We start from the raw sequence: 24,937 nt of genomic DNA, 5'->3' as shown, positions 1-24,937 counted from the left end.
CTGTTTCTACTGAAAGAGCCGTGGAGATGGGGAGACTCCTCTTACTGAACAAACACGCAATGTATTACTATCACAATATAGAGCTTTGACTTTTTAATGAAAAAATGTTTTGTTTTGACCCCAGAAATGTCACTTTGCGGCACCTTTAAAATCCCTGTGATGAAACTCTACTTTCAGTACATTGATACACAATGTTTGTTTCAGTCTGTTCCATTTCACCAGGAAACGTAATTATTTACAAAAATACACAAATGAGACCCACTGTGTGTACAGTACAGTACAGTGTGTGTGTGTGTGTGTGTGTGTGTGTGTGTGTGTGTGTGTGTGTGTGTGTGTGTGTGTGTGTGTGTGTGTGTGTGTGTGTGCGCGCGTGTGCGTGCGAGAGCGTAGAATAGTTCCTGATTGGTTCCCCTGGCTGTCAGTCTTATGCGTGAGGGTGATCCCTGCCCAGGAAGTCACTGGAAGACAACAAGAACACACAACCAGTGTTAGATCATCACTGCATGCATGTGCGTGTGCGTGTGTGCACAAACATATTTGTAAGGGGTGACCATGTAACGATACGTTTTAACAGCGATACGGGTACGATATGCACATGGTTGACGATACGATACATGGCCGATATTCATTTGTTGATGACAATACGATACAATGATTTAAAATCAATACAGTAAAACATTTAAATGTTCAAATATCAAATATGGACAATCTCACACCTTGACACGCATGCAGAGAATCCACACATTTATGGAGATGACATATAGTCAGTGTTGGGTGTAACGGCGTTACTCTAACAGAATACTTTTTGCTTAATGGAGTAACCTAACAAGTTTGTTTAGCAATTTAGTCGTTTCGTTAAGACTCCAAAAAATAACACAGATATTTGGTGCATTTAAGAGCTATATTTCCCTGTTCTTTCTGTTGCCACAAAGGACAAATAATCCATCTGACACATTTGCGCTGTTTCCTAAATGAATCAGCTCGTCTGCGTCTCTGTCAGCGGAGACATGCATGCACGGTGACGGTCCCACTCGACTCCCGGATGTTACACGAAAATCGGCGACCGACACCTTCTTGGTCTAATCTACAGTATTCGATGGGTCACTGCTTTTGGTGTCACACACGAGTGATGCCAAACCCGAAAACGATATTGATCCAAGGCCAGTATGTGTGTGTGTGTGTGTGTGTGTGTGTGTGTGTGTGTGTGTGTACCTGAGGATGTGTGGCAGCTCTGGGCTCCTGTAGATGAACTTGTGCTTGTAGGCCAGCGACGAGGAGAAGGGAACAAACTGGACCTTCTGACCGCTCAGACTCTTAGACTGGGAGGCCATGTTGTATAACTGGAGGAGACACGGATGGGTGAAGATGGGATTTTAACATTTTGAAGACCTGAGCACGATTCTACAAATGCCTTCTAAATCAGTAGTTCTAAAACCTTTTCAGAATTCAAAATGATTCAACGGTTTTCAAACAATCTTGAGATTTTTTACCACAAATGTTCAAAAATAGCAGATGTGCAAGCTCGAAGCATGGCGCGAAGTGATGTGCAGTGAGCTTGTATATCTGGTATATTTTTTAATAGCCAACACAGAAATCTAAAATGACACGGATGCTTTCCCGGCCTCGATGGGTTCAATTCTGCTTAATCACATGAACCCTAACTGCTGTGCAGCAAGATGGCTAAAGTAAAAACCAGATACACTTCTAATGAGCAGTCAGAACAAAATGTCAGGGGTTCATAACGGGTGTTTCTTTGTAGGAAAGCAGTGGCTCAGGGGTAGAGTTGCCATCTTAGAACACAGAGGGTTCTCGAAGGGTTGCCAGTTTGATCCCGGGCTCCCCCAGAGTTAGTGTCGGAGATTCCTTGAGCAAGACTCTGAACCCCTAGTTGCTCCCGGTGAGCAGGCTGGTGCCTTGCATGGTTTCCTCTGCCTGTCTTTGTATTCTGCCTTTTGTATTTGATGTTATGCTTTTGAAACTGATATTATCCTAGATAAAGTACTATGTTCTATCCGTCTGTCTTTCAATGTTATATGAGATACTTAAAGTGTGGTTCCTGTGGAAATAAGCCTCGGCTTTCTAGGATCTCCTTTTAGTTGACCTTGTACCAGTGATTTGTACTGTCATGAAACTGTACTTTTTTCTATTGCAAACTTCTAATAAATTCTTCAATCAATCAATCAATCGGTGTGTGAATGTGTGAGTGAATGGGTGAATGTGATGCACAATCTACAGTATGTGAAGTGCCTTGGATAAAGGAGCTCTATAAATGCACCATTTATTTATTTGTACCTTCTTCCCCAGGTGAAACGGAACCACGCTGTCGTCCTCTGCGTGCAGGATGAGAACAGGACACGAGATGTGGTTCACACTAAGAGACAGACAGACAGAGAGAGGCAGAGGTTCAATGTGAATATGAATTAAATAAACATATCGTTGTTGTCAGGCAGAGATGTCCAGATTTAAACTTTTCATAGTTTTTCGTAAATTAATGCCCTACTTCAATCGTTCTCAACCTGTGGGTCGGGAAATCATTTTTGGGGGTTCCCAGATGATTAACTTAAGTAGAGTACTTAAGTAAGAGGGGGTCCCAAGATGATTAACCTAATGTGAAACATTGTTTTCTCACTCAACAGTAAACAAAACAACATAAAGTTTAAGTGTATAGAGGGTATCTGCACATTTCTAAAGTGTCAATTTATGGGCTTTTTAATAGCTCTAAAATGACAAATTAAACATTGGCCAAATTGTCAAACATTAGAGGGAGAAATTGTGAAAATAGCAGATCTACATGCTCACAACGCCTCGCAGTGTGAGGCGTTGTGAGCATGTAGATCTGCTATTTTCAGGAAAGGAAGGAAGGAGAGGAAGAGGAGGAGTGCTGTACGTACTTCTCGTCGCTGGCAAAGCGGATATCACTGGCTGTGATGGGGTCTAGGAAGAACCAATCAAAACCCGGCAGATATCTGTACACCTGCACACACACACACACAAACGATAAAGAAAGCAAAAAAACAACAGTTGTCAATGCACGTATACACGAATCAATATTCATGTGTTTACTATGAGTAAGTATAGTTTGTGTTTGTGTCTGTGGGTGTAAAGTCAAAAAGTAGCCGCTTGAATGCAAAAGATCTTTCTTTTAATCCTGCTGCCATGAGCTAAATAAAATTGTTTTCTACTTTGAACTGAACAGAGATGCCTTGGATCTTCCCCACCTCATTTTTGCACATTTGTTTTGTTACAATGGAATGGAACTAGATTTGTTTGTATTAATATCTATATACCCTCTCCAAAGAGCACCTGTCAACAGTCTATTGTATTACTCACGGACCCACGCAGTGCTTCTTCTACTTTTATTCTATGAATGCAAAAGATGTTGGAGTTAAAGATAAACATGCTATTATATTTCACATTGATAACCACCTAAACTACACCAATTGTATACTTGGTTCAAAGAGATTAAAGATACAGGAGGAAACTCCTTCCTTCATTGTTTCACAGGGAGGTTTTTAGGGTGCAGTGTCCACTTCTACCCAGCAGGGGGCATCAGTGTGTGGCAGAGACTGCATGATGACAGCAGTCATTCAGCTCTTTGATGCAAGGTTATTATAGTAAACGAAAACTAACTAAAAAACGAAAACTAGAATGGAAAAACATTTTAGTTAACTGAAATAAAAATTAAAACTAAGCTTTTTAAAAAAACGAAAACTAACTGAAACGATATTGTGTGTTTACAAAACTAACTAAAATAAACTAAAATTATAGAAAAAATCTCCTTAGTTTTCGTCTTTTGTCTTTAGTGGAAATAAAAAATAAAAAACAACAGTTGGTGAGGTCAAAGAGAGAAGTTGTATGTCTCAACATTCCTGCCACTCTCAACAATATGATGTTTTGTTGAATTTCTTTATTAGACAATACTTTTTCCGGAGCTTTTTAAATCGCACCCCTGACAAATACCCCATATTACGTAAAAGACTAAAACTAACACTAAAACTAATAAAAACTAAACTAAAACTAAGCATTTTCAAAAAATAAAAACGAAACGAAACTAGCAACCTCACTTTAAAAACGAATTAAAACTAAACTGTAATTGAAAACAAAACCTCAAAACTAATAAAAATTTAAACTAATGGAAAAATCCCAAACTATTATAACCTTGCTTTGATGTGAGCAGTTCATTCTGGGCCTCTGGGCCAGACTGATCTTTGGCTACGGTAACTTCTTGTGCCATAGTTTTCTTATAGTTGCTCTTTAATAAAAAAGAAAATACATTTTCAGGTGTGTTACGACTGTCTTCCGATCGAAAGAGAGAACTCCACAACATCATTTTAACACCTTGTGTCATTCGTTTTTACCCAGTTTGTTATAAAACAACCACGACCACAAATCACGTCTAAGAGCATAATATGCTATGCAATGCTATGCTGCGTGTGTGCGCACAAGTGTGCGTGTGTGTGAGTGTGTGTGTGTGTGTGTGTGTGTGTGTGTGTGTGTGTGCGTGCGCGTGTCCGTGTGTGCGTGTACCATAGAGAATGGGTGACTCTTTGCTTCCTCTCTGATGTTGGTGAATGGAGACTCCAGGATGAGAGAATCTGGAGGCGTTCCTGAAAGTGAATACAAAAATAAAAAAATAAATAAAACACTGTTATTATCTTATTAAATCTCATTCAAATATTAATTTCATGGGGGGCGCCTGCTGGCCTGGTGGTCAAGGCGCACACCACATACTAGGCTATGATGCCTGCTGGCGTCGCCGGTTCAATTCCCGATCCGGACGACCTTTGCCACATGTCATTTAGTCCAGTAAAAATAAAGCTGAGGTTGGAAAAAAAAGTGTTATTTAGTTTTTCAACTGATTCTGACAGGAAATTAGGTCTACTAGCCAGGATAAAAAATCTACCATAATCTGCTCACTGCAAATACCCACAGTGGCCAAATCAAGTTGGGCTCCCATCGACTTTCTATACAGGAGGAAAATACCCAGAAAAAAAATCTGCTTTAAGTAGGATGTGAGGGGTCTAACTAGGGGTTTGTCATGATGCTGAATCCATTGCAAGCATTTGTTTTGCACAAAAAACATTCATTGGCCCCAGAAAACGCCCACAAAACTGATGAAAAGTGATGACTCATCACTTTTCATCACTAAACCATCATTTTCTGGGGCCATTTTTAGCCCAAGGAATGTTCTTTGTGCAAAACAAATGCTTGCAATGGATTCAGCATCATGACAAACCCCTAGTTAGACCCCTCACATCCTACTTAAAGCAGATTTTTTTCTGGGTATTTTCCTCCTGTATAGAAAGTCGATGGGAGCCCAACTTGATTTGGCCACTGTGGGTATTTGCAGTGAGCAGATTATGGTAGATTTTCTGATCCTGGCTAGTAGACCTAATTTCCTGTCAGAATCAGTTGAGAAACTAAATAACACAATTTTTTCCAACCTGAGAGGATTTTTTTCCTAGAATTACTGGACTAATTCCCCATCTCTCTCCCCATTTCCTGCCAGTCTACTGTCCTGTCAAATAAAGGCATAAAAAGCCCAAAAACAAATCTTAAAAAAAATATATATATATTAATTTCATTATGTTCAGATTCCACCTCAGCACGTAGCACTTGTCATAGCAAGTTTGCCCTAGCCTCGACGACCCTGCAGGCTTATGGGAAGGCCAAATGTAATTTAGACAGCATGTTATGGAGACTAATGCCATGCCATTGTCGACCCGTCATCCTATAGTGTGTGTAGTTTCAATGTACAGATTATTGATTTCTTTGGATTTTCTACTGTTAGACTGATGATAGGTTCTTGGATTACCTACGATCCTAGATTACTATAGCTATGCATTTGATGAATCACCTTGTGTTGTCCTTGTCTACTGTAAATCGTTCTGGATTAAGAGTCTCCTAAATGCCTAAATTGTAAATTGTATCTGTGAACTTATTACCTTATGCAGACTACCTTCCTATGTGGACCTGATGTTGTGCTGCTACCTATTCTCTGTGTACCTTGCGTCTAACCTCATATACATACTGTACCTGCTACTGTTTTATGGATCTAAAGCTGGCCTTACATTAGCAGATAATTGGGCGTGATTGAATCGGGTAGCATTAAACACTACAGGATCATTCTTTCAGATTCACACTAGCCATTTTGAAAAGTCGGGCACTCCGCACGCTACAGGATTCTATTCAGATTGAGTCGGGCCTGAACAAAGCAATAATACGTAATATAATGAATACAAAATGTCACGTGGGTTGTTCTTCGCCTTGCAACACACACACGCACGCACACACAAACACATTAACGTTATCCACACAACACACCATCGCATCACTTCGCGCAATGGAGAAAAAAAAAACGCTTCAATAAGGAATTTGTGTCCCATTTTGATGATAATATGAGTTCACTTTGACACGTTTCATGTCCATCCATGCCTCTGTTCAACTCTGACTTTTACCCTCTCTCTATCACTGCTAAACTTGTCAAGTGCTGCGTGCTTCTCATGGTGCCTGATTTATGATTAGTCGTATGACTGTGTGGCCCACCGAACATTAGATTTCCAAGATCAAACTGTGTCCCTCCGCGTCACGTTGTAGGGTTTGTAGATCAGGATGGGCGTGTCTACTTTGCCTTGCAAGAGCAAAGCGAGATGTGTCGTGTCACTCTTGTGCTGTTCCCAGTCTGTGACTGGTAGTGATTTCTGCTGATATAAAACAAACCCGCTACCATTGCGTTTTAATTCCCATCCCAAGCAATCATGATACAACCTAATGGACGGATGGACGGTATGAAAAGAGTGTCTGCGCGCGCGCGCGTGTGTATGTGTGTGAGTGAGAGAGAGGGAGAGATGGAGAGAGAAAAAGAGAGAGAGATCTGTCGATCAGCAGGTGTCTTTCTCTCGGTCACGGTCACCCGCTGCTCTTCCAGACCAGTAGAGATCCCAGAAAAATATCAAACATTTTTGAAAAGAGTCAGGCCGGCCCAGATCGCCCTCCGGCTCAGATTGAATCTGTGAGACCTCACGCTAGACGACATTTATGCCCGATTGTCGGGCCCGTTTCAGTCAAAGGCAGCCAGATTGTCGGGAGGGTAATTAAATGCCCGATTATCAGCTAGTGTACGGCCAGCTTTATCTTAAGATTTTTATGTTTATTTTCCTGTTTTTGTCCTTGTTCTCCTTTCATCTTTTACAATAAACTATGATTCTATGACAATTACCTTGACCTGATCACCCGGCCCCCCACCGAGCCCCCACCGGGAGGACATAGCGGTTCCGTCCTACGCCTCCCATTGAACCTGTGTGTGTGTGTGTGTGTGTGTGTGTGTGTGTGTGTGTGTGTGTGTGTGTGTGTGTGTGTGTGCGCGCGCATGCGTGCGTGCGTGTTTTCCTACCTCTGTCACAGAGTCTTCTCACCAGGTTGGTGGCCACTCTGAAAATAAACAAATGACACAAAACAATGTGCATGTTAGGAGACAGGAAGGGGATGACGGCCAACACTTCCTATTTAGTCCACTTCTATAATGCCATTTAATCTGCTTATAACACTGTATAATTATAGTTATAAACAATATTACCGTATTTTCCGGACTATAAGGCGCACTTAAAAGCCTTTAATTTTCTCAAAAAACTACAGTGCGCCTTATAGTCCAGTGCGCCTTATATATGGATCATTCATTGACATTGACATTCCCTTTAGCACAGCTCCATCTGTTGGATGCATAACGCAACGGTATTGTCTATTATGTGCGCCTTATAGTCAGGTGCGCCTTATATATGAAAACAGTTTGAAAATAGACCATTCATTGACAGTGCGCCTTATAGTCAGGTGCGCCTTATAGTCCAGAAAATACTGTATATACTTTATTTTATTACACTTGCTGGTCAGTCGAGGATGTTTTGTTGTTGTTGCAAGGATGATAATGTAATTTATTACACAGCTTGATTGAATGCTTGATTCAGATTTTTCAACGTTCTGCTATTCTTTTTCCCCAATATTGGCCGCTGCTAACAATATGGGGGGAGGTTACCTAGATGACAGTGAAGTGACAATTTAAGGACTTTTAAGACCTTTTTAATACCTAAAAGAAAATAATAATAATTTAAAAGACATACTATAAATGCTGGTCAAAATTGGCCAAATTGTCAGATAATATAAGAAAGAGGCAACAATTGTGAAAATAGCAGCTCACAATGCCTCAAAAGACTATTTTTCACAAGATTTATCTATGGAACCGAGGTAAAAAAATGTTACTCCTACTCCTACAATTCCAAGTGCTTGTCAAATATGATTATTATTATATTTTTTGAATGTGTGAGACCTAGTGATTTAGAACAGTGGTTCTCAACCTTTTCAGGCCACGACCCCCAAAATAATCATATTTTAACTGGGGACCCCCAAATAATCATATTTTAACTCATTGAGTGCCAATCCCGAACTAGTTCGGCTTTATTATCGTATCGCAGAGTGCCGATCCCGAACAAGTTCGGCTTTAAAAAAAAAAATTGAAAAAAAAATTGAAAAATTTTTTTTTGATTTTTTTTTTTTTTTTTTTTTTGGACCCCATCAAATCTAGTGAACATGATTTCAATCGCGATTTTGCATGTTCCACCCCCATACAACCCCATCTAACATACAGGGCAGCCATGTTTGTTTACATAACATGTAAAACATAATGGCGATTATCTCAAGAATGCCTGAACGGATTTCCAATCGGATTTTTTTGTTTGAAAGCTGTGAACAAACTGCACAAATCCACTCCAATGCAATCCAGGATTGCATTGGATTTTTTAGAGCTCATTCTTCTCTGTTTTTTTCCCATGCATGAGGTGTGCAAGGTTTAATCATGGCTAAGTTGACAAAAATAAGGCTTCTAAAATGCTTGGTAGCCAATAGCTAACTTCAAGCTAACTTCATCCTCTTCCTGTACATGCACAAAGGAAAGTGTTCAGGCAAGTCATGGCTGCAGGGCTTCTGCATATACCAGCATATCTCTATGGGATTTTCTATGGCCACTGGGCGCCCTCTAGTGGTGAAAGGGGTGGCACTAAATGAGTTAACTGGGGACCCCCAAAATAATCATATTTTAACTGGAGACCCGGACCCCCCCCCCACCATGACGAACACTAAGAGTTGAGGCATTACATTTTGTACAATACGGTTCTATTGTGAAAATAGCAGATCTACATGCTCATAATGCCTCGCATCGCGAGGCGTTGTGAGCATGTAGATCAGCTATTTTCACAATTTCTGCCTCTAATATTTGACAATTTGGCCTATGTTTAATTTGTCATTTTAGAGGTATTAAAAAGTCCTCAAATTGTCACTTTAGAAATGAGCAGATACCCTCTATAAATGTTATGCTGGTTTGTTTACTGTGAAAACAATGTTGCACATTAAGTTAATCATCTGGGGACCCCCCAAAATAATTTGGGGACCCCCTTGGGGATCCCGACCCACAGGTTGAGAACCACTGTTTTAGAAGGCATTCGTAGAATATGGGCCTCAGGTCTTAGTGGGCTACATGTAAGTGGCAGTGTGCGTACCCTGTTCCCAGTGAGTGCCCCCAGATGTACAGAGGTTTGTTCCCTGTCTGTTCCCTCAGCCACAGGTAGAGGAACAGAGCGTCTGACGTCATCATGTGCTCTGAAGGACTGCCGTCCGAGTCCCCCCAACCTGCCGCACACACACACACACACACACACACACACACACACACACACACACACACCCACTCCGTCAAGATGACGCAATCATCTGCCGAAACATTTACTATCAGAAAAGCTGGGTAACTGTGATTAAAGTGATAACCTATTAGATTAAAACTCCATTTAACACAATTAGTGCCTCTTAATCTGAAGGTTGCTTGGTGCCTCGGTGCCACGTGGTTTCCTCCATAGGCCTCCGCTATTATTTTGAAGGGCTGGAAGGGGGTTGTTTTTGTTTTTTTGGATTATCACTTGACGGCAACGATTACGTCATCTAGTCACATGACAGTGTGGGACAAGAAGATGAAGATGGCTGCGCCCTGCCTTGTGCCTTGTTTACATTTAGATCTGCTGCAAAATGTCTCAAAATGGCTATTTTGTTTAAATGAAGTTTCTTTATGGGCCTCTCCATTGACTTAACATTGAGGAGCTTCACTTCGCGTGCACGCCCAACGTGCGTTGTAAACAAATCGCCGACATTACCGATGCGAGCGGGACCGGAGCGACATTAAGTAAGTAATAATATCTTTACTGTATATACAGTAAGATTCACAGTCCTCACCGTCAACGGCGCCATGGTATTAACCCTTTCAATGACAGTCCTCACCGTCAACGGCGGCAGAACAGTTAAAGGAGCTATAGTCAACGTTTTCTTGAAAAACTGATGCTAAATTCAAAATAATGTTATATGCGAAAATATTGTATACAAAATATGCTTCATATGTGTTTCTGTTCAAAAATATCCACAAAAAGCGTAAAATAATGATAAAATAATCATTTTGGCTGGCTGTCAGGCTGACTTTGTTTACATCCTATCAATCAATAGACTAGGATGTAAACAAAGTGTCGGTCTGACAAATAGAGCTTAGAAATTCAGCCCGAGCCCGACGGGACCCGACGGGTCGGCGCGGCGCGGGCTGGGCCGGGCTCAAATTTCCATGTATATGACGGGCTATGGGTCGGGTCGGGCTTTTATAATCCGGTAGGCAAGCGCAGCGCAGTATCATGATGTCTCTGTGACTGTGTAAACTGCGCGCTCATGACTCTATGGCTGCACCGCTGCGCTGTTTCGCAACTTGACAGTTGAGCGTGAGTGTGTGTTTGCGTGCGCTGTGTGTGTGCGTGTGGCTGGCTGCTGTGGCGTGTGCAGTGCATGCATGCGCTGCCAGCGCTGGTCGAGCAGAGCAGAGCGGAGGACATCGTTGAAAGTCCACAGACACTTTTTGTATCGTAATAATCATAATAGACGTTGTGTGAACGTTGTAGCTATAATAGCCTGTGCGCCTGCTGTCTGATTTAGCGGCGGCCGTCAGCTGTTTTTTCCAGCAAGGCTTTTTGATTGATTGAAGAATTAGGCTCCGATGTTTTTGTTCCATAATTAGCACGGTACTTGCTACAATGTCTTATATAGGTCTATATAAAGACAGTTGGAAAAGGACTCTATTCTTAACAAATCACCATATGAGAAAAAAGGCTGCTGCAGCAATTAAGCTTGTTTATAATGTCGGGCTGCGGGCTGTGTCGGTCTCCAATTGTCAATTATGTATCGGGCTTTGGGCCGGGCTCGGGCTGCCGTTCTGTGGGGTGGGTTGGGCCGGGCTCATTTTTTTTGGCCCGATCTAAGCTCTACTGACAAAGGCCGAAATTATTATTTTATCATTATTTCACGCTTTTTGTGGACATCTTTGAACAGAAACACATATATGAAGCATATTCTTTTTATATAAAATATTTTCGAAACGTTATTTTTATTTTAGCATCCGTTTTTCAAGAAAAAGTTGACTATAGCTCCTTTAACTAGTCAACATGATGACAATAAGCTGCCAGGACTTCACCTACCTCTGTAATCGAATGTTACGACATGATAGCCAAACGAACTGAGGACCTGAGAGAGAGACACAGAGAGAGAGAGAGAGAGAGAGAGAGAGAGAGAGAGAGAGAGAGAGAGAGAGGGGGGGGGAGACACACACAGACAGACAGTCAGTGATAGGGTGAGAGAGACAGGATATCAAGTAAGAGTTAACAGCATATCTACAGTGACATTAGGGCTGGACGATATGACTTAAAATCTATATTAAAGCCACCATTAAAGCAGCACAACTATGTCCCACAACCTTATAGAGTTGCATGTTTAAGCAATAACAATCGCCCTTCCATAAATGTCTAGACTCAGGGGGAGGTCCCTGACTGTATTACTATGTGTACTGTAGGGGCGACAATGCATTGTCATCCTGGCATTTGCCTAGGCACCAAGGCAGGACTGCCGGTCAAAGCGAAGACTGGCCAATCACAGCGCGTCCTCGCCGGACATGCTTGCAGAGACTCTTGGGTAATGAAGTCAAAGACTTGTGGCCACTGATACCCCGAAACTACATTGTGCTGCTTTAATGGACAAATGGTGAATATTGGTGAAACCTTGGTTCAATAGGACTACAGTATTCTTGATTTATTTGCACTGACTATGGACACTTATTTTTGGCCCTGCACTATTGGGTTGTGTTGGTAGAACTGAGTATTGTTGCTGTGTTGACATGGCGGTGAGATGCTTGTGTTGCACTGACTAGCATCGACTGTTATGTACACTTTTGTTTGGCACTGCATTGTTAAGTTGTGCTTTGAGTATTGCTATTTGTGTGTGAGATGACACTTCTAATGAATGTTTCTTGGACACTTTATGTATATATTCTTCTTTTATTGTGACAGCTTTTTGACAATTTATGTTTATATTCTTATTTTATTGTGCCTTGCTTTTTTTTGACTGTACCGTTTCCTTTTTCGTACTTCTTTGTAACTTGTAAGCTTAAACTGCTGTGCTGCCTCTGGGCAACTGATTTTCCCCCTTGGGATAATAAAGTATCTAGTATGTTCTTATTCAACCCATTTAGACCTGGAGTGCCTATACGTTGTTATACCTATCAATCTGCAAACACCTTTGTGTAACATTAGCGGTTGCTATATACAGTATAGGCTATTGTTTTTCACATTTTCAATTATAATCTGACGTTTTTCAGAAACTATTTGGGGCCCCACTTGCAATACCCTCGCCGGCCACCAGTGGCCACTGATCTACATGAGCAAGAGTACGTAGGTCGTTGGTTTGAAATATCAGTTGCTACAGTATATATTGTACACAGGTGTGTGTGTGTGTGTGTGTGTGTACCTTGTACAGTTGCACTCTGTGATCTCCACCCCTGTAGGGACAAGTAAGACAGGTTTATATGAGTCAAAGGTCAAAATAAACACACGTGCATATATGTATAGTACAGTAGTTAATGACACATCCACAGAGTTCTACGAATGTGTGTGTTTTGTAAATATTGCAACTTGACACTAGAAGAGCTGTCACTTTGTGTGTGTGTGTGCGTGTGTGTGTGTGTGTGTGTGTGTGTGTGTGTGTGTGTGTGTGTGTGTACCTGGTGCCTGCGTTTCCATGGAGGTAGAGTATTATGGGATGGTGTGATTTCAAAGTGGATTCGTACCACAGCTGGTCTTTCCCCTGAGCCTCTTTCCACATCGATGCTGGAACCGTATGCCTGTAGGACGAATGAATGTTAGATACACTGGTTCCCAGACAGTGGGTCGGGGCCCATTTGTGGGTCGCGGACACATTTTTATGGGTCCCTTTTTTTTCACTAGTTTGGGTCACAGGCACACGTCTAATTTTTATTTTGGGTCTTGAGCTAAAAGGTTTGGGAACCACTGCTCTAATAAACCCCCATGTGTGGTTATAATATCCAAATATGCCAACTTCAGCTCGGTCACCACCCACCTGAAAACCAGGTATACTGAACAGGTGGGCGTGGCCACATGAAAACATTCTTTTAACACTTTCGCTCCACTTTTTTTAAAGTATAATCATGATACTTCTGCATCTGGGGCTGCCGAACCCCAACCAGAATAGTGTGATGAGAACAGTACTTCAAAGAGCTTTTTTCTTATATTAAAATGTTACTCAAACATAAATTGACGAGTCCTTTATAGATGAAATTGTGTTTTTCTATTTTTGTACCTTATTTTTATGTAAGTGAATATTGGTTATTGTTGTCTCTGTTTTTATATGCAGAGCGATTTCACTGTTTTTGCTGTAAACTCGATTTTGTCTATTTTAGATAGCAACATTGCTACTATTGTGTGTTTTACTTTTTACTGTACATTTTTGTGTGGACCCCATGAAGACTAGCGACCACTTTGTGGAAGCTAATGGGGATCCTAATAAAGAATAAAGAATATCTGATGATCATGTTGTAGGGGGTAACACACTTTGAAAAACCAGAACGAGTGCAACTGCTGGTTGTAAAAAGGTAGCATTGTTTTTCATGAATAGCCAATTTATGAAGACAGAATGCAGTTGCCTGTCTGGCAACGTGAAAGCAAAGTCCATTTGCCCAAATGAGTGAGTGAGTGAGTGAGTGAGTGAGTTTTGATTGATTGATTGAAGAATGTATTAGAAGTTTGCAATAGAAAAAAGTACAGTTTCATGACAGTACAAATGACTGGTACAAGGTCAACTAAAAGGAGATCCTAGAAAGCCAAGGCTTATTTCCACAGGAACCACACTTTAAGTATCTCATATAACATTGAAAGACAGACAGATAGAACATAGTACTTTATCTAGGATAATATCAGTTTCAAAAGCAGAACATTAAATACAAAGGCAGAAAAAAAGTAAGTAGAGAGAGACACAGACAGACAGACAGACAGACAGACAGACAGACAGACAGACAGACAGACAGACAGACAGACAGACAGACAGACAGACAGACAGACAGACAGAGAGAGAGAGAGAGAGAGAGAGAGAGAGAGAGAGAGAGAGAGAGAGAGAGAGATATTCTTACCACACTCCTATCTTCACTGTGTATTCTGGTTCAAGGTAAAAGTTACAGGTGTGGTTCAACCCCTGGTCCTGGGGCCTCTTCAGGTCAATGAAGAAGGGCATCCTCACTGCACACACACACACACACACACACACACACACACACACACACACACACACACACACACACACACACACACACACACACACACACACACACAGTTAAATAATTACCGGCATCTTGGCAAATATTGTTAGTGTGGAAATAGCAGCTCTACGTACTCAGAACGCATTACAATGGGACGCGTTTTGAGCTTGTGGATTTGTTTCCACTATTCATGGGTTGCATTTGTAGTCCTATACCAGCCATGTTGAGGACCAACACAGGTATGCCAATCAGACACATTGAAACACCTGTGTTGGTCCTCAACATGGCCGTTTAGGACTACAAATGCAACCCATGATTTCATGTTATTTGTCATATCTGCTCAGTCAAACTTTAGTCCACGAGGCCTAAACAGCCAAACTGCATTTTTTTTCCTAATGTTCCAATAAAGTTAAAACGACAGAAACACAATTAAATCGGTAATCGCAATTATTTTAGTGACAATTAATGTGTGTGTGTCATTGATCTGTAGTACTAGGCTAGACTCATGAAAGTTTCAGCAGTAACTTGTTGCCCGTCACTTGTAGAGTCCCAGCTACTGTTACACCACCCCCCCCCCCCCTCCCACACACACACACACACACACACAGAGCCAGATGCACCGCGGTGGATTCAAACGCCTTGTAGAGGCTTGTAGATCGGCTTTTTTCGGCAGAGACGTTTGGTGTGGAGGGGAAAAAAGAGCAGACTAAGTACGGAGTGAAAGGTCAAGTTTATTAAGTACTGACGGTTCAAGTGGTTAAATATCTGGAAACACAAATTGACATGAATCCAAAATACACTGATGATTGTGCTGTCAAACGATGAAACTATATGGAATCTGGGGGTCCCTGCTTCATCTCTCTCTCAACTAAGGGGTCCTCCCTGGCCTGAAAACGTTGAAGACCCCTGCCCTAGCGCCACCCAAGCACCCTTCACCTGCACCACTCCTGTGTTTCATGTGTTGTTGCTGCTATGACACCAGAGTTTCCCTTTCCCCCCCAACGGGGATCAGGTAATAAAGGATGCCCTGGTCTCTGGAGAACAGGTTGTTGTCTCACACCATTCACTAATGCTTCCTCCATACAGGCTGTGCAACGGAAACTGTGTAATGACAACAGGAGTGTCCAAAGTGCAGCCCGGAGGCCAAATACGGGCTAATGACAAATGTTATAGGGCCCGCAGCTTCATTCCTAAATTGACCGTTTGTCAGCCTTCTGATTGGTCCCTGAGACTCCCTGACTGGCCAACTAGAAAAAAACATTCACTTTTCGCTACCGGGGGTGGAACTTATGCAGTGGGAGAAAGTGGCTTCAGTCTTCAACGCGGTGCCGTGATGCGGAGCACGGCCGGCGCGCAGTACGGCGCTGCGCGGTCATAGCGATTTCGATCATTATAATGAATAAGCTTCAACAGACTAGTTCACATGAACGATATCAATGTAACTAAGAGTTTCGATTGGGTAATATATTTTAAATGAATTACAATTAAAATACATTTTATGTTGACAGCCAGCCTATAACTCCACAACTTCCTACCCAAGATGCACTGCGCTTTCTCTCTCTGTATCTCTCCTCCGACTTTTTCAGAGGATTAAACTAATTAAAAGTAAAACATGTATTTTTGGGGGCAAACCCCTGTTTTGCAATGTAACTACTGTACTTTTGTCTTCCCGTTTTATTAATATAAATGAGATGTTTCTCTTTTGGTACATTAAATAGCAATAATGAGGCAATGAAAATACCCCCTCCCCTCATCCATTTCCATTATAAAAACAATCTGCCCTGAATTTTCTGTCCCACTGGGATTAAACAAATTAAAACATGTATTTTCGGGGGGAAACCCCCTGTTTTGCAATTTAACTACTGTACCTTTGTCTTCCCTTTTTATTAATATCACCTAGATGTTTTTCCTTTGGTACATTAAATAGCAATAATGAGGCAATGAAAATACCCCCTCCCCCCATTCACTGCCATTATAAAAACAATCTGCCCTGGGTTTTTCGTCCCACTTAGTAACAGAGCAGAATGGGGCGGGATTTGACAAACAGTGAATTGTACTATAAACGGCCCGCCAGCACCGTCAAACAAGAATATTTTATAGTAGGAGTCCTTGTTCCCTGTTGTCTCGTGCTGAAGGGGTCAAAGAAAGGCTATTTTGTTGTATTTTGTACCTCGCATGTCTGGTTACATTTGGTAATGTTAATTATTTGTGTTCTGTTCAGAGCACATACATGACAAAAAATAAAATTGATATTAAATATTGATGATGATAGTTAAATAAAATTGTATGTGACTTTGTTATGGTCCGACCGAAAGTATATTTTGTCAGGAGATAGAGTCGGCCCTTGGGTGTTTTAATAGTTTAAAAAAAGTTTGGACACCCCTGCTTACACTCTCTAAATCTTTTTTTTTTAACATATCTTCTCTTTTAGGGGCCCATGGCACTAAAAACGTTTTAGAACTACTGGTATAGAAGGCATTTGTAGAAATGTCCTCAGCTGGTCGGTAAATTAACACCATCAAGTAGTATTTTCCATGGCCAGCGCTTGCAGAACACCCTGCACTGTGTGAGTGCTCATATGAAAGGTAAACATACTCACCAAAGTTTAAGAAGACCAGCTTGGCCTGGATGGACGGACACAGTTTGACGATGAAGGGGATGGCGATGTAAATACCCAGGAACCACAGGAAGAGCCGCTTAAACCGACCCACCATGGATAACCTGAACAGACACACAGAGAGAGAACAAGACCTTTAGCATTCGTGATTATGTAAAAACGTCTGTATCATTTCTAAGAATTCAGCACATAAAGGGGCCAAATATTGAGATGCTTTTGAAAATGGGAGAGGAGAGGAGGTGTGTACAATTTAGAACGTTGGTATTTCGCAAAGGTAAGCATCAGTCTAAAGTCAATCTGGCAAAGACAAGGGAAATAAAAACAATAATGCCTCCCCCTGGCCAGCCGGGGTGCCTGATGGAGGGGAAAAGGAACTGGTTGGAATAACGTGTTCCTTCCACGTGCTACGTCTATCCCAGGGAAAATCTCCCCTGTCAGGTGAAAAGAAACAACTTAGACTACTCATGCATAGAAGGAAGCATGAGGTCAGTCCATTGTCTCCCCAGGTGCGGCAGAGGGACCCTTAAATAGGGTGACTATTTTCCACCTAAATGTAACCTCTAATTATCTAACACTAACCACTAAACATAAGGTCCTTTTGACCGTGCATTTCTCTGCTGCGGACAAGGAAAATGGTCTTCACAAAGTCTACTTTGTACTGTAGGTCCACATTACATTACATTACTATATATCCCACAACAAGTACCGGTATATATTTCACTCTCACAGTCACAATTATTACCATGTATAGTAATACAAGTGCACACACACACATACTCAAGCACGCACACAAGGTTATCTGAGGGACGCAGCGTCTATAAATAATGCAAACAACTGTAAGAGAGAGAGGAGATACTGTAGCACAGAGAGCTCACCTTACGCACGCGCGCGCGCGCACACACACACACACACACACACACACACACACACACACACACACACACACACACACACACACACACACACACACACACACACACACACACACACACACACACACACACACACACACACACACACACAGCATCTGGGTCAAACTTTAGCTTCAAATCATCCTCACGGTTAGCATCAGGTGGACACAATGATGAAAACACATTGACCTGTTCGTCACTTTACAATCCCCTACCCCCCAAAAATGCACCTTTTCAGATTTCATAGTACAGTGGTTCTCAACCTTGTCAGGCCGCGACCCCCAAAATAATCATATTTTAACAGGGCTGAATGTTCATATACCCTCTATGGCTATGCACTTAAACTTTATGTTGTTTGTTTACTGTTGAATGAGAAAACAATGGTGCACATTAAGTTAATCTTCTGGAGACCCCACAAAATAATTTGGAGACCCCCCCCCCCCCTGATTGGCAATGGTAGCCAATCAGGAGGGAATATGGGAAATGGGACAGATCCATGTTGATGACATGACTTTAGAGATACCGTGTACCGCTTTGTGTGATTTTAGGCCAAAATCTGTAGGAGCAGTGTCCAAAAATGTGTTTTGCAAGATGGTGGCGCTACAAGAGGGGCATGTGAGAAATGAGGGCTGGAGGTTGTGGTTTGGCAGCCAAGGAGTGTGTGTGGAGAGTTTGGCATGGATATGGGCAACGGTGGCAGACATATGAGTAGGGCAAAAGTGTGACGTGTGACTGACAGACTGACAGCCGGTGGAGGTTTTGATAGTACTGCGACCTGACGGTTGCAATAAGGATTATCGTCCCATCCCTCGACAACGGCCAGTGACCCCAGGAGGACTGGGACGACCTCGCTCCGCCGTCTGCGACCTTTGCCCCAGTGTGTTGTGCTGACTGTGACCCCGGTAAGTAAAGAGTGGTGCTGACTGGGCTCCTCCTGCATGCTGTGCTCCCTGCACTTCCTTGCTGTTTAATATGTTAACATCAGGGGTGTCACACCAAATTCTGGGCCCTGGGTACAAGATTCACTGCAGGCCCCCCATGAATGTTCTTCATAGGGGGAGGGGGTTTAACCCATTTAGACTGAAAACACATTATTATGCATTATTATGGAAAAATAGCAGATATACAAGCTCACAGCACGGCATAGAGTGCTGCGCTGTGAGCTTGTAGATCTGATCTGAAAAATCGTGAAGATTTATGCAAGTCTTTGAATATTTCAAATCCTTCCAAGGTTTTTTGAAAAACCTATGTTTCCCATAAGCAAAACTTGAGTTACAAACGTTCACTTAAAAACTACATATATTCAAAGATTTGCACACATTTTCACGTCTTTTCAAAAATAGCAGATCTACAAGCTCACAGTGCGGCACTCGGTGCCGCGCTGTGAGCTTGTACATCTGCTATTTTTCGATAGCTAAAGTATAAAATAATTAAGGCCCCTCCACCTTGGGCCCTAGTAACTCGGTCCCACTTCCCCCCCCCCCCTTGTGACGCCCCTGGTTAACATGACTAAAGGTCTGGGAGCTTTGTGCTGCTGACCTTGCAGATGTAAAAATACAACTGAGACTCGCCAAATAAAAAATAAAAAAATGTTTTGTGGAAGTGGAACTGAAACAGGACATGGTATACAGGCTACAGGCCGGGCCAAACATCACGTATTCTGGATTAACATACCGCATATGTGGAACCATGTACCGATGAAGTTGAGGTGATAATCAGCACCAAAGCCATAATGCAGACATAATGTTTTAAAATGATAAGGCATGTTATAGTTATCTATGGACAATCGGGAAAATCGATTGAAAACTGATGTAACGTGACAATGGATGTCCTTAAATAAAGAATATAAAAAATGATAAGGCAATAAATGAATGTCACCATTAAAGGCAGACAGACAGACAGACAGACAGACAGACAGACAGACAGACAGAACACACGCACTATAGATTAGGGCTGTCCTCGACTAAACAACGGTGCTATTGATGGGCTGAGAGCCAGCTCATCTCCTAATGGAACCCGATGTGTGGAGTCAAGTCACACTTTATTATTATTGGAACGCAACCTTTTCAGAATGGTTGAAAACTCAATACATTCCATACAGGGGAATATGATCTCACCGATGTAGTGAGGAAACTGCACACTGAGAATGACCGTTGATACAGTGATACACTAGTGTACACACACATCTGCAATCCTAAAAATAGGACCGGCCGCTGTGACAGACACCTCACTCACAGTGTGTCAGCACTCTGTGGTTCTGACACACAGACAGACGGTGTAGATCGATTGGATACAAGAAGAGTTGGCACTAAAGAAGAGTTGGCAGAGGCACCTTGATCAGAAACTGGCTATTTTGTCCAAAATGTTAAAACATCAAATATTAATGTAAAGCACTGTTTCCCAAACAGTGGGTCGGGACCCATTTGTGGGTCGCAGACAGATTTCTATGGGTCCCTTTGTTTTTTTTGTTTCCAACATTTTGTTTGTTAATTATTATTATTCAAAAATGTTTTCAAAAAACATTCCAAAACATTTTTTTTTTCATGAAACAAAAACTAAATTCAATGTTTTTTTTCTTCTTCCTCTAAGTAATTTCATGAAGAAATCAAAGAGAAATCTGAGAAATGTCATAAATTAGCAAACATTTTTGAGGAATTAGTGGAAAAGCCAATCTACAAGCTCACAATGCGGCCAGAAGTGATGCGTTGTGAGCTTGTAGATCTGCTGTTTTCACTAGTTTGGGTTCTGGGCAAAAGTCTATAATCTCTCTTCTGGGTCACGAGCTAAAACGTTTGGGGACCACTGATGTAAAGTATACACGATCTGAACATGCAGCACGGTACATCAATATCAGACCTAAAATGATCCTTCAACTTCTTGTTTAGGCCCAAAATGATGGCATAAACAGGTTTTGCAGCAATTTGTTACAGTCGTGCAAATAGTAGGCCTTAATTGGCAAATGCTCAAGCATGTTCTTAGTTCTAATCATGTGCACTTTACATTACTTAAGAGACCATTTTCCCAAAATAGCCAATTTTACATCGACGTGCCCACTTTTGTTTTGTCACACTTCCAGTTGACGATCGGCTATGTTTGGTAAAGACAGTTTGTGCAGATCGAAAAAGAAAGTACCAAGTAGGCCTACCAAGTACACTATAGAGGTGCTAACTGCTAAGTGGTTACACTGAAGTGTTATTATCAAAGTATTCTGCGCTAACACCCAGGCTCTGGGAAAGCCTCTGGGTTTCTCTCTACTCTTATCAATCACATTAAAGAGTTGGATCACACAGCTAAGTGCTTCCTGTCAGATCCGGCCAATAGGGGTGAGTAAAATACAATCTACCAGCCGGGGATTCTGGGAAATCCTTCCTTGCGTTAATACCGGTACATTTAGCTGATGAGTGGTAGAGTTCAGGCTGCACACATCCATTTTCTTCTTAGACATTCCTTTCCATTGATTACGTCTTACTTTTTTAATTGAAAAATCTAACGTTTTTCATATTTATATATACCTGTATAAAAATATAAGATACTGACATATCAATTAATCGTTATCATGTAATACATGGACACACCACAGTGTCATGCATAAATAGAACTGCTATTTCCCCTTCTTCTTGTGTCTTGTCATCTCACAAAGACGTGCACACACACACACGCACACACACACACACACACTCACACACACACACAGCAGAGGTCAGTGCGCAATGTCAACCACACAGATCATTGCCTCCAGTAGCAGGTTACTGGCTCAGTGCCCAGCTCAAGGGCACAAGGGCCCTTGGCCAAGCTGGGTCTGAGTGTATTACTGTCAGAGAGAATCAACTACTGTAAGTCATAGTATTCTGTTGGGAGCATCATGTGTTACGTTTATGCTTTGTTCTATGCTGCTTGCTCTTGGCTCTGCTCGCACTCTTCTGCTGATATTCTTTCTTATTCTTATTAATCACTGGGAGTGGGAGTGCTATTTTTAAAAAATCGTGAAAATTTGAATTTTGACCCGATTCTATAAGTGTCTTTTGAATCCTTCTAAGGTTTTTTGAAAAACCTATGTTTCTATGTGTCAGTGGTTCTCAAACTTTTTCATGTGAAGGACACCCAAAATGATATGTTTTTGGCCACGGACCCCCATCTCAAAATATGTAGTTCCAGGGACCACCCAGAAGCAAAATTTGAGTTACAAACGTTCACTATAAAAATTTGATGTTCAACAACGTGCACACATTTTCACGACTTTTTCAAAAATAGCAGATCTACAAGCTTTGCCGTGCTGTGAGCTTGTATATCTGCTATTTTTCAATAGTTAAAACATTTAATAAATCTAGGCCTAAATGGATTAATTCACCAAACGTGTGTATCTGTGTGTATCAATCTGTACTCACTCATATACTATAGTAGTGGGCAGACTGGGCACCGCAGTGGGTACTCTGACGGCAACGGGTAAAACTGATGCCCTGACAACAAGTATAAAGTTAGTACTACAAGCACAACAAGTAGAATTGGTCTTGCATAAACCACCATGACAGGCATTCCCTTCCCAGTTTGCATCCTTCCCGCCCTGCATTGTTCCTGGGTAGATTTTCCTTCCCAGTTTGCATCCTTCCCGCCCCGCATTGTTCCCGGGTAGCTTTTCAGTTATTTGTGTATGAAAACCATATACGTCATGACCATGACACCCTTCCTAGTCAGAACAGAAGAGGAGCTGAGAGATCCAGCGCACAGTTCCTACAATAACTGGACAGTGGGTGGACACATGGCTTTCACCAGCACGTTCTGTCCAATTTGTTCAGTGCACTATACTTAACAATTTAACATTTTTGTCTGGTTAGGCCTGTCACAAACAATTATTACATAATCGTCTAATTGCAATTATTTTTCATAATCGTGATTATTTTTCATAATCATAATTGTTTCCATGTTTTTTTAAAGTAAAACATTTTGGAAATAGCACAATAGCACATCGGCTATTTTTTCCACATAGTGGAAATTACATTTCCACTATCAATGCTCTTTTTTAAGTATAAAGTTGTCAAATATGTCAGTAATGTCTTTGTAGGTTATGTGTCATATCTGCCATGTGCAACTTCAAAGCCTAAAAGCAAAACAGAAATGTAATTGTCAACGACAAAAACACAATTAAATCGTTAATCACAATTATCTGAGTGACAATTAATCGTCATGTAAAATGTCATAATCGTGACAGCCCTATGTCTGGGAGTGTGGTTTGTCTTTTTAAGAGCAAACTGACTTTGTCTGCAGTGACACCTTACGTCTAACCTCATTTTCCTTCCTCATCAGACATCTGTTGACTCTGTTAAGGAGAAGAGGAACCGAAACAAGCACACGACAACACCAGAGCACGCAGCAGAGAACGGCTCTGACCAATTTAACTCCATATACTTAGTTGACTGGAGTCGCCCCAGGGCTTTATACTAAGGCCCCCTGCTATTTTCCCTCTGCACCAAATCTCTCAGCAGGAAACTAGCCAATCTACAATCCCAAGACATTGTGTGAGCTTGTAGATCGATTCGTTTTGCCAAGTGTTTGCCACCAGCATATAGACGTTAGGGTTCATGAGTTATTGATTGATTGATTGATTGATTGATTAGGGTTAGGATAATAATGTATTTAAATACATTATTATCCAGATTGTTAACAGTACAGAAAGTACAGTTAAAGATTATGCTAAAAGAATTGTGGTCCATGTTAGTCAATTCATCAATATAAGAATGCATTTTTTACCCATGTTTTGAGCTGAATTATGTGGTAAATGATCTAGTGCAGGGGTCTTCAACAGGGGGTCCGGGACCCCTAGGGGGTCCTCAGAGTTACTACAGGGGGTCCTCCAAATCTTCCAATATGTTTTATATTAACAACTTGAATGAACCCTAGTGTCCAAATTCTGAGAACTGTAGCCAAAAATAGCAGATCTACAAGCTCACATCGGCTATTTTCGGCAAAGAGGTTTCATGTAGAGGGGAAAAAGAGCAGACTAAGTGCAGAGTGAAAGGTCAAGTTTATTAAGTATTGACGGTTCAAGTGGTTAAATATCTGAAAACACAAATTGACATGGATCCAAAATACACCGAAGATTGTGCTGTCAAACAATGAAACGATATGGAATCTATGACAAGGTTGTGGGGGTCCCTGCTTCATCTCTCTCTCAACTAAGGGGTCCTTGGCCTGAAAACGTTGAAGACCCCTGGAGTAGACGATTATGTAATAATTGTGACAGACAGGCCTAATACATGTCACCTAAACACTGTAAACTGGTGACTACTGGTGACTTCAGTGAACTGCTGCCTATAATCTGTATGGACCCTGACATCATGGTTATTGTTAGTGCATGGTTTTAACACCCATGCTGACACACCAGCAGGACAAAGGGACTAAAGAACAGTGTTGTTCTTGATAACTATGGACTGACTCAGCATGTGACGCAGCACACGCACGCACGCTCACAAGCACACAGAGTCTGGACTGAGGCCCAATCCACGCTAAGCTGTTTTTGTTTGATCATATCGGGGGGTGTGAATATGTCTATTCTGTTGTTGTGATACTGCTCTCACTCATCACTCCCGTTTTATGTGAGGGTACTATCTATCCATCTATCCATCTATCTATCTATGTATCTATCTATCTATCTATTTACCTACCTACCTACCTACCTACCTACAAACCTACCTACCTACCTAGGTTTGCATGTCTGTCTGTATACCTACATATCCATAGGCCTGT

The 24,937-nt window shown here is 41.6% G+C and overlaps 1 protein-coding gene across 2 annotated transcripts in view; it reads right to left on the bottom strand.

Moving 5' to 3' along the window:
* Positions 1 to 327: 327 nt before the first annotated feature.
* Positions 328 to 24,937, bottom strand: part of LOC308296578 (lysophosphatidylserine lipase ABHD12-like) — a 37,722-nt gene continuing 13,112 nt past the window's right edge. For both annotated transcript variants that reach the window (XM_080739890.1, XM_080739891.1), the window contains 12 exons: positions 17,268 to 17,389; positions 14,543 to 14,648; positions 13,121 to 13,240; positions 12,868 to 12,898; positions 11,547 to 11,592; positions 9,546 to 9,675; positions 7,394 to 7,431; positions 4,528 to 4,607; positions 2,892 to 2,974; positions 2,293 to 2,371; positions 1,213 to 1,340; positions 328 to 458 (listed from right to left, as the gene is read on the bottom strand). In XM_080739890.1, the coding sequence (XP_080596016.1) occupies positions 425 to 458; positions 1,213 to 1,340; positions 2,293 to 2,371; positions 2,892 to 2,974; positions 4,528 to 4,607; positions 7,394 to 7,431; positions 9,546 to 9,675; positions 11,547 to 11,592; positions 12,868 to 12,898; positions 13,121 to 13,240; positions 14,543 to 14,648; positions 17,268 to 17,389 (997 nt within the window). In that variant the 3' untranslated portion in view covers positions 328 to 424. The remainder of the gene's footprint in view (positions 459 to 1,212; positions 1,341 to 2,292; positions 2,372 to 2,891; positions 2,975 to 4,527; positions 4,608 to 7,393; positions 7,432 to 9,545; positions 9,676 to 11,546; positions 11,593 to 12,867; positions 12,899 to 13,120; positions 13,241 to 14,542; positions 14,649 to 17,267; positions 17,390 to 24,937) is intronic.

The sequence above is a fragment of the Nannobrachium achirus genome (genome assembly GCF_963921795.1).
Source record: "Nannobrachium achirus genome assembly, chromosome: 13".
In the NCBI taxonomy this organism is placed as follows: domain Eukaryota; kingdom Metazoa; phylum Chordata; class Actinopteri; order Myctophiformes; family Myctophidae; genus Nannobrachium; species Nannobrachium achirus.
This window is presented reverse-complemented; position numbering and strand designations above follow the sequence as displayed.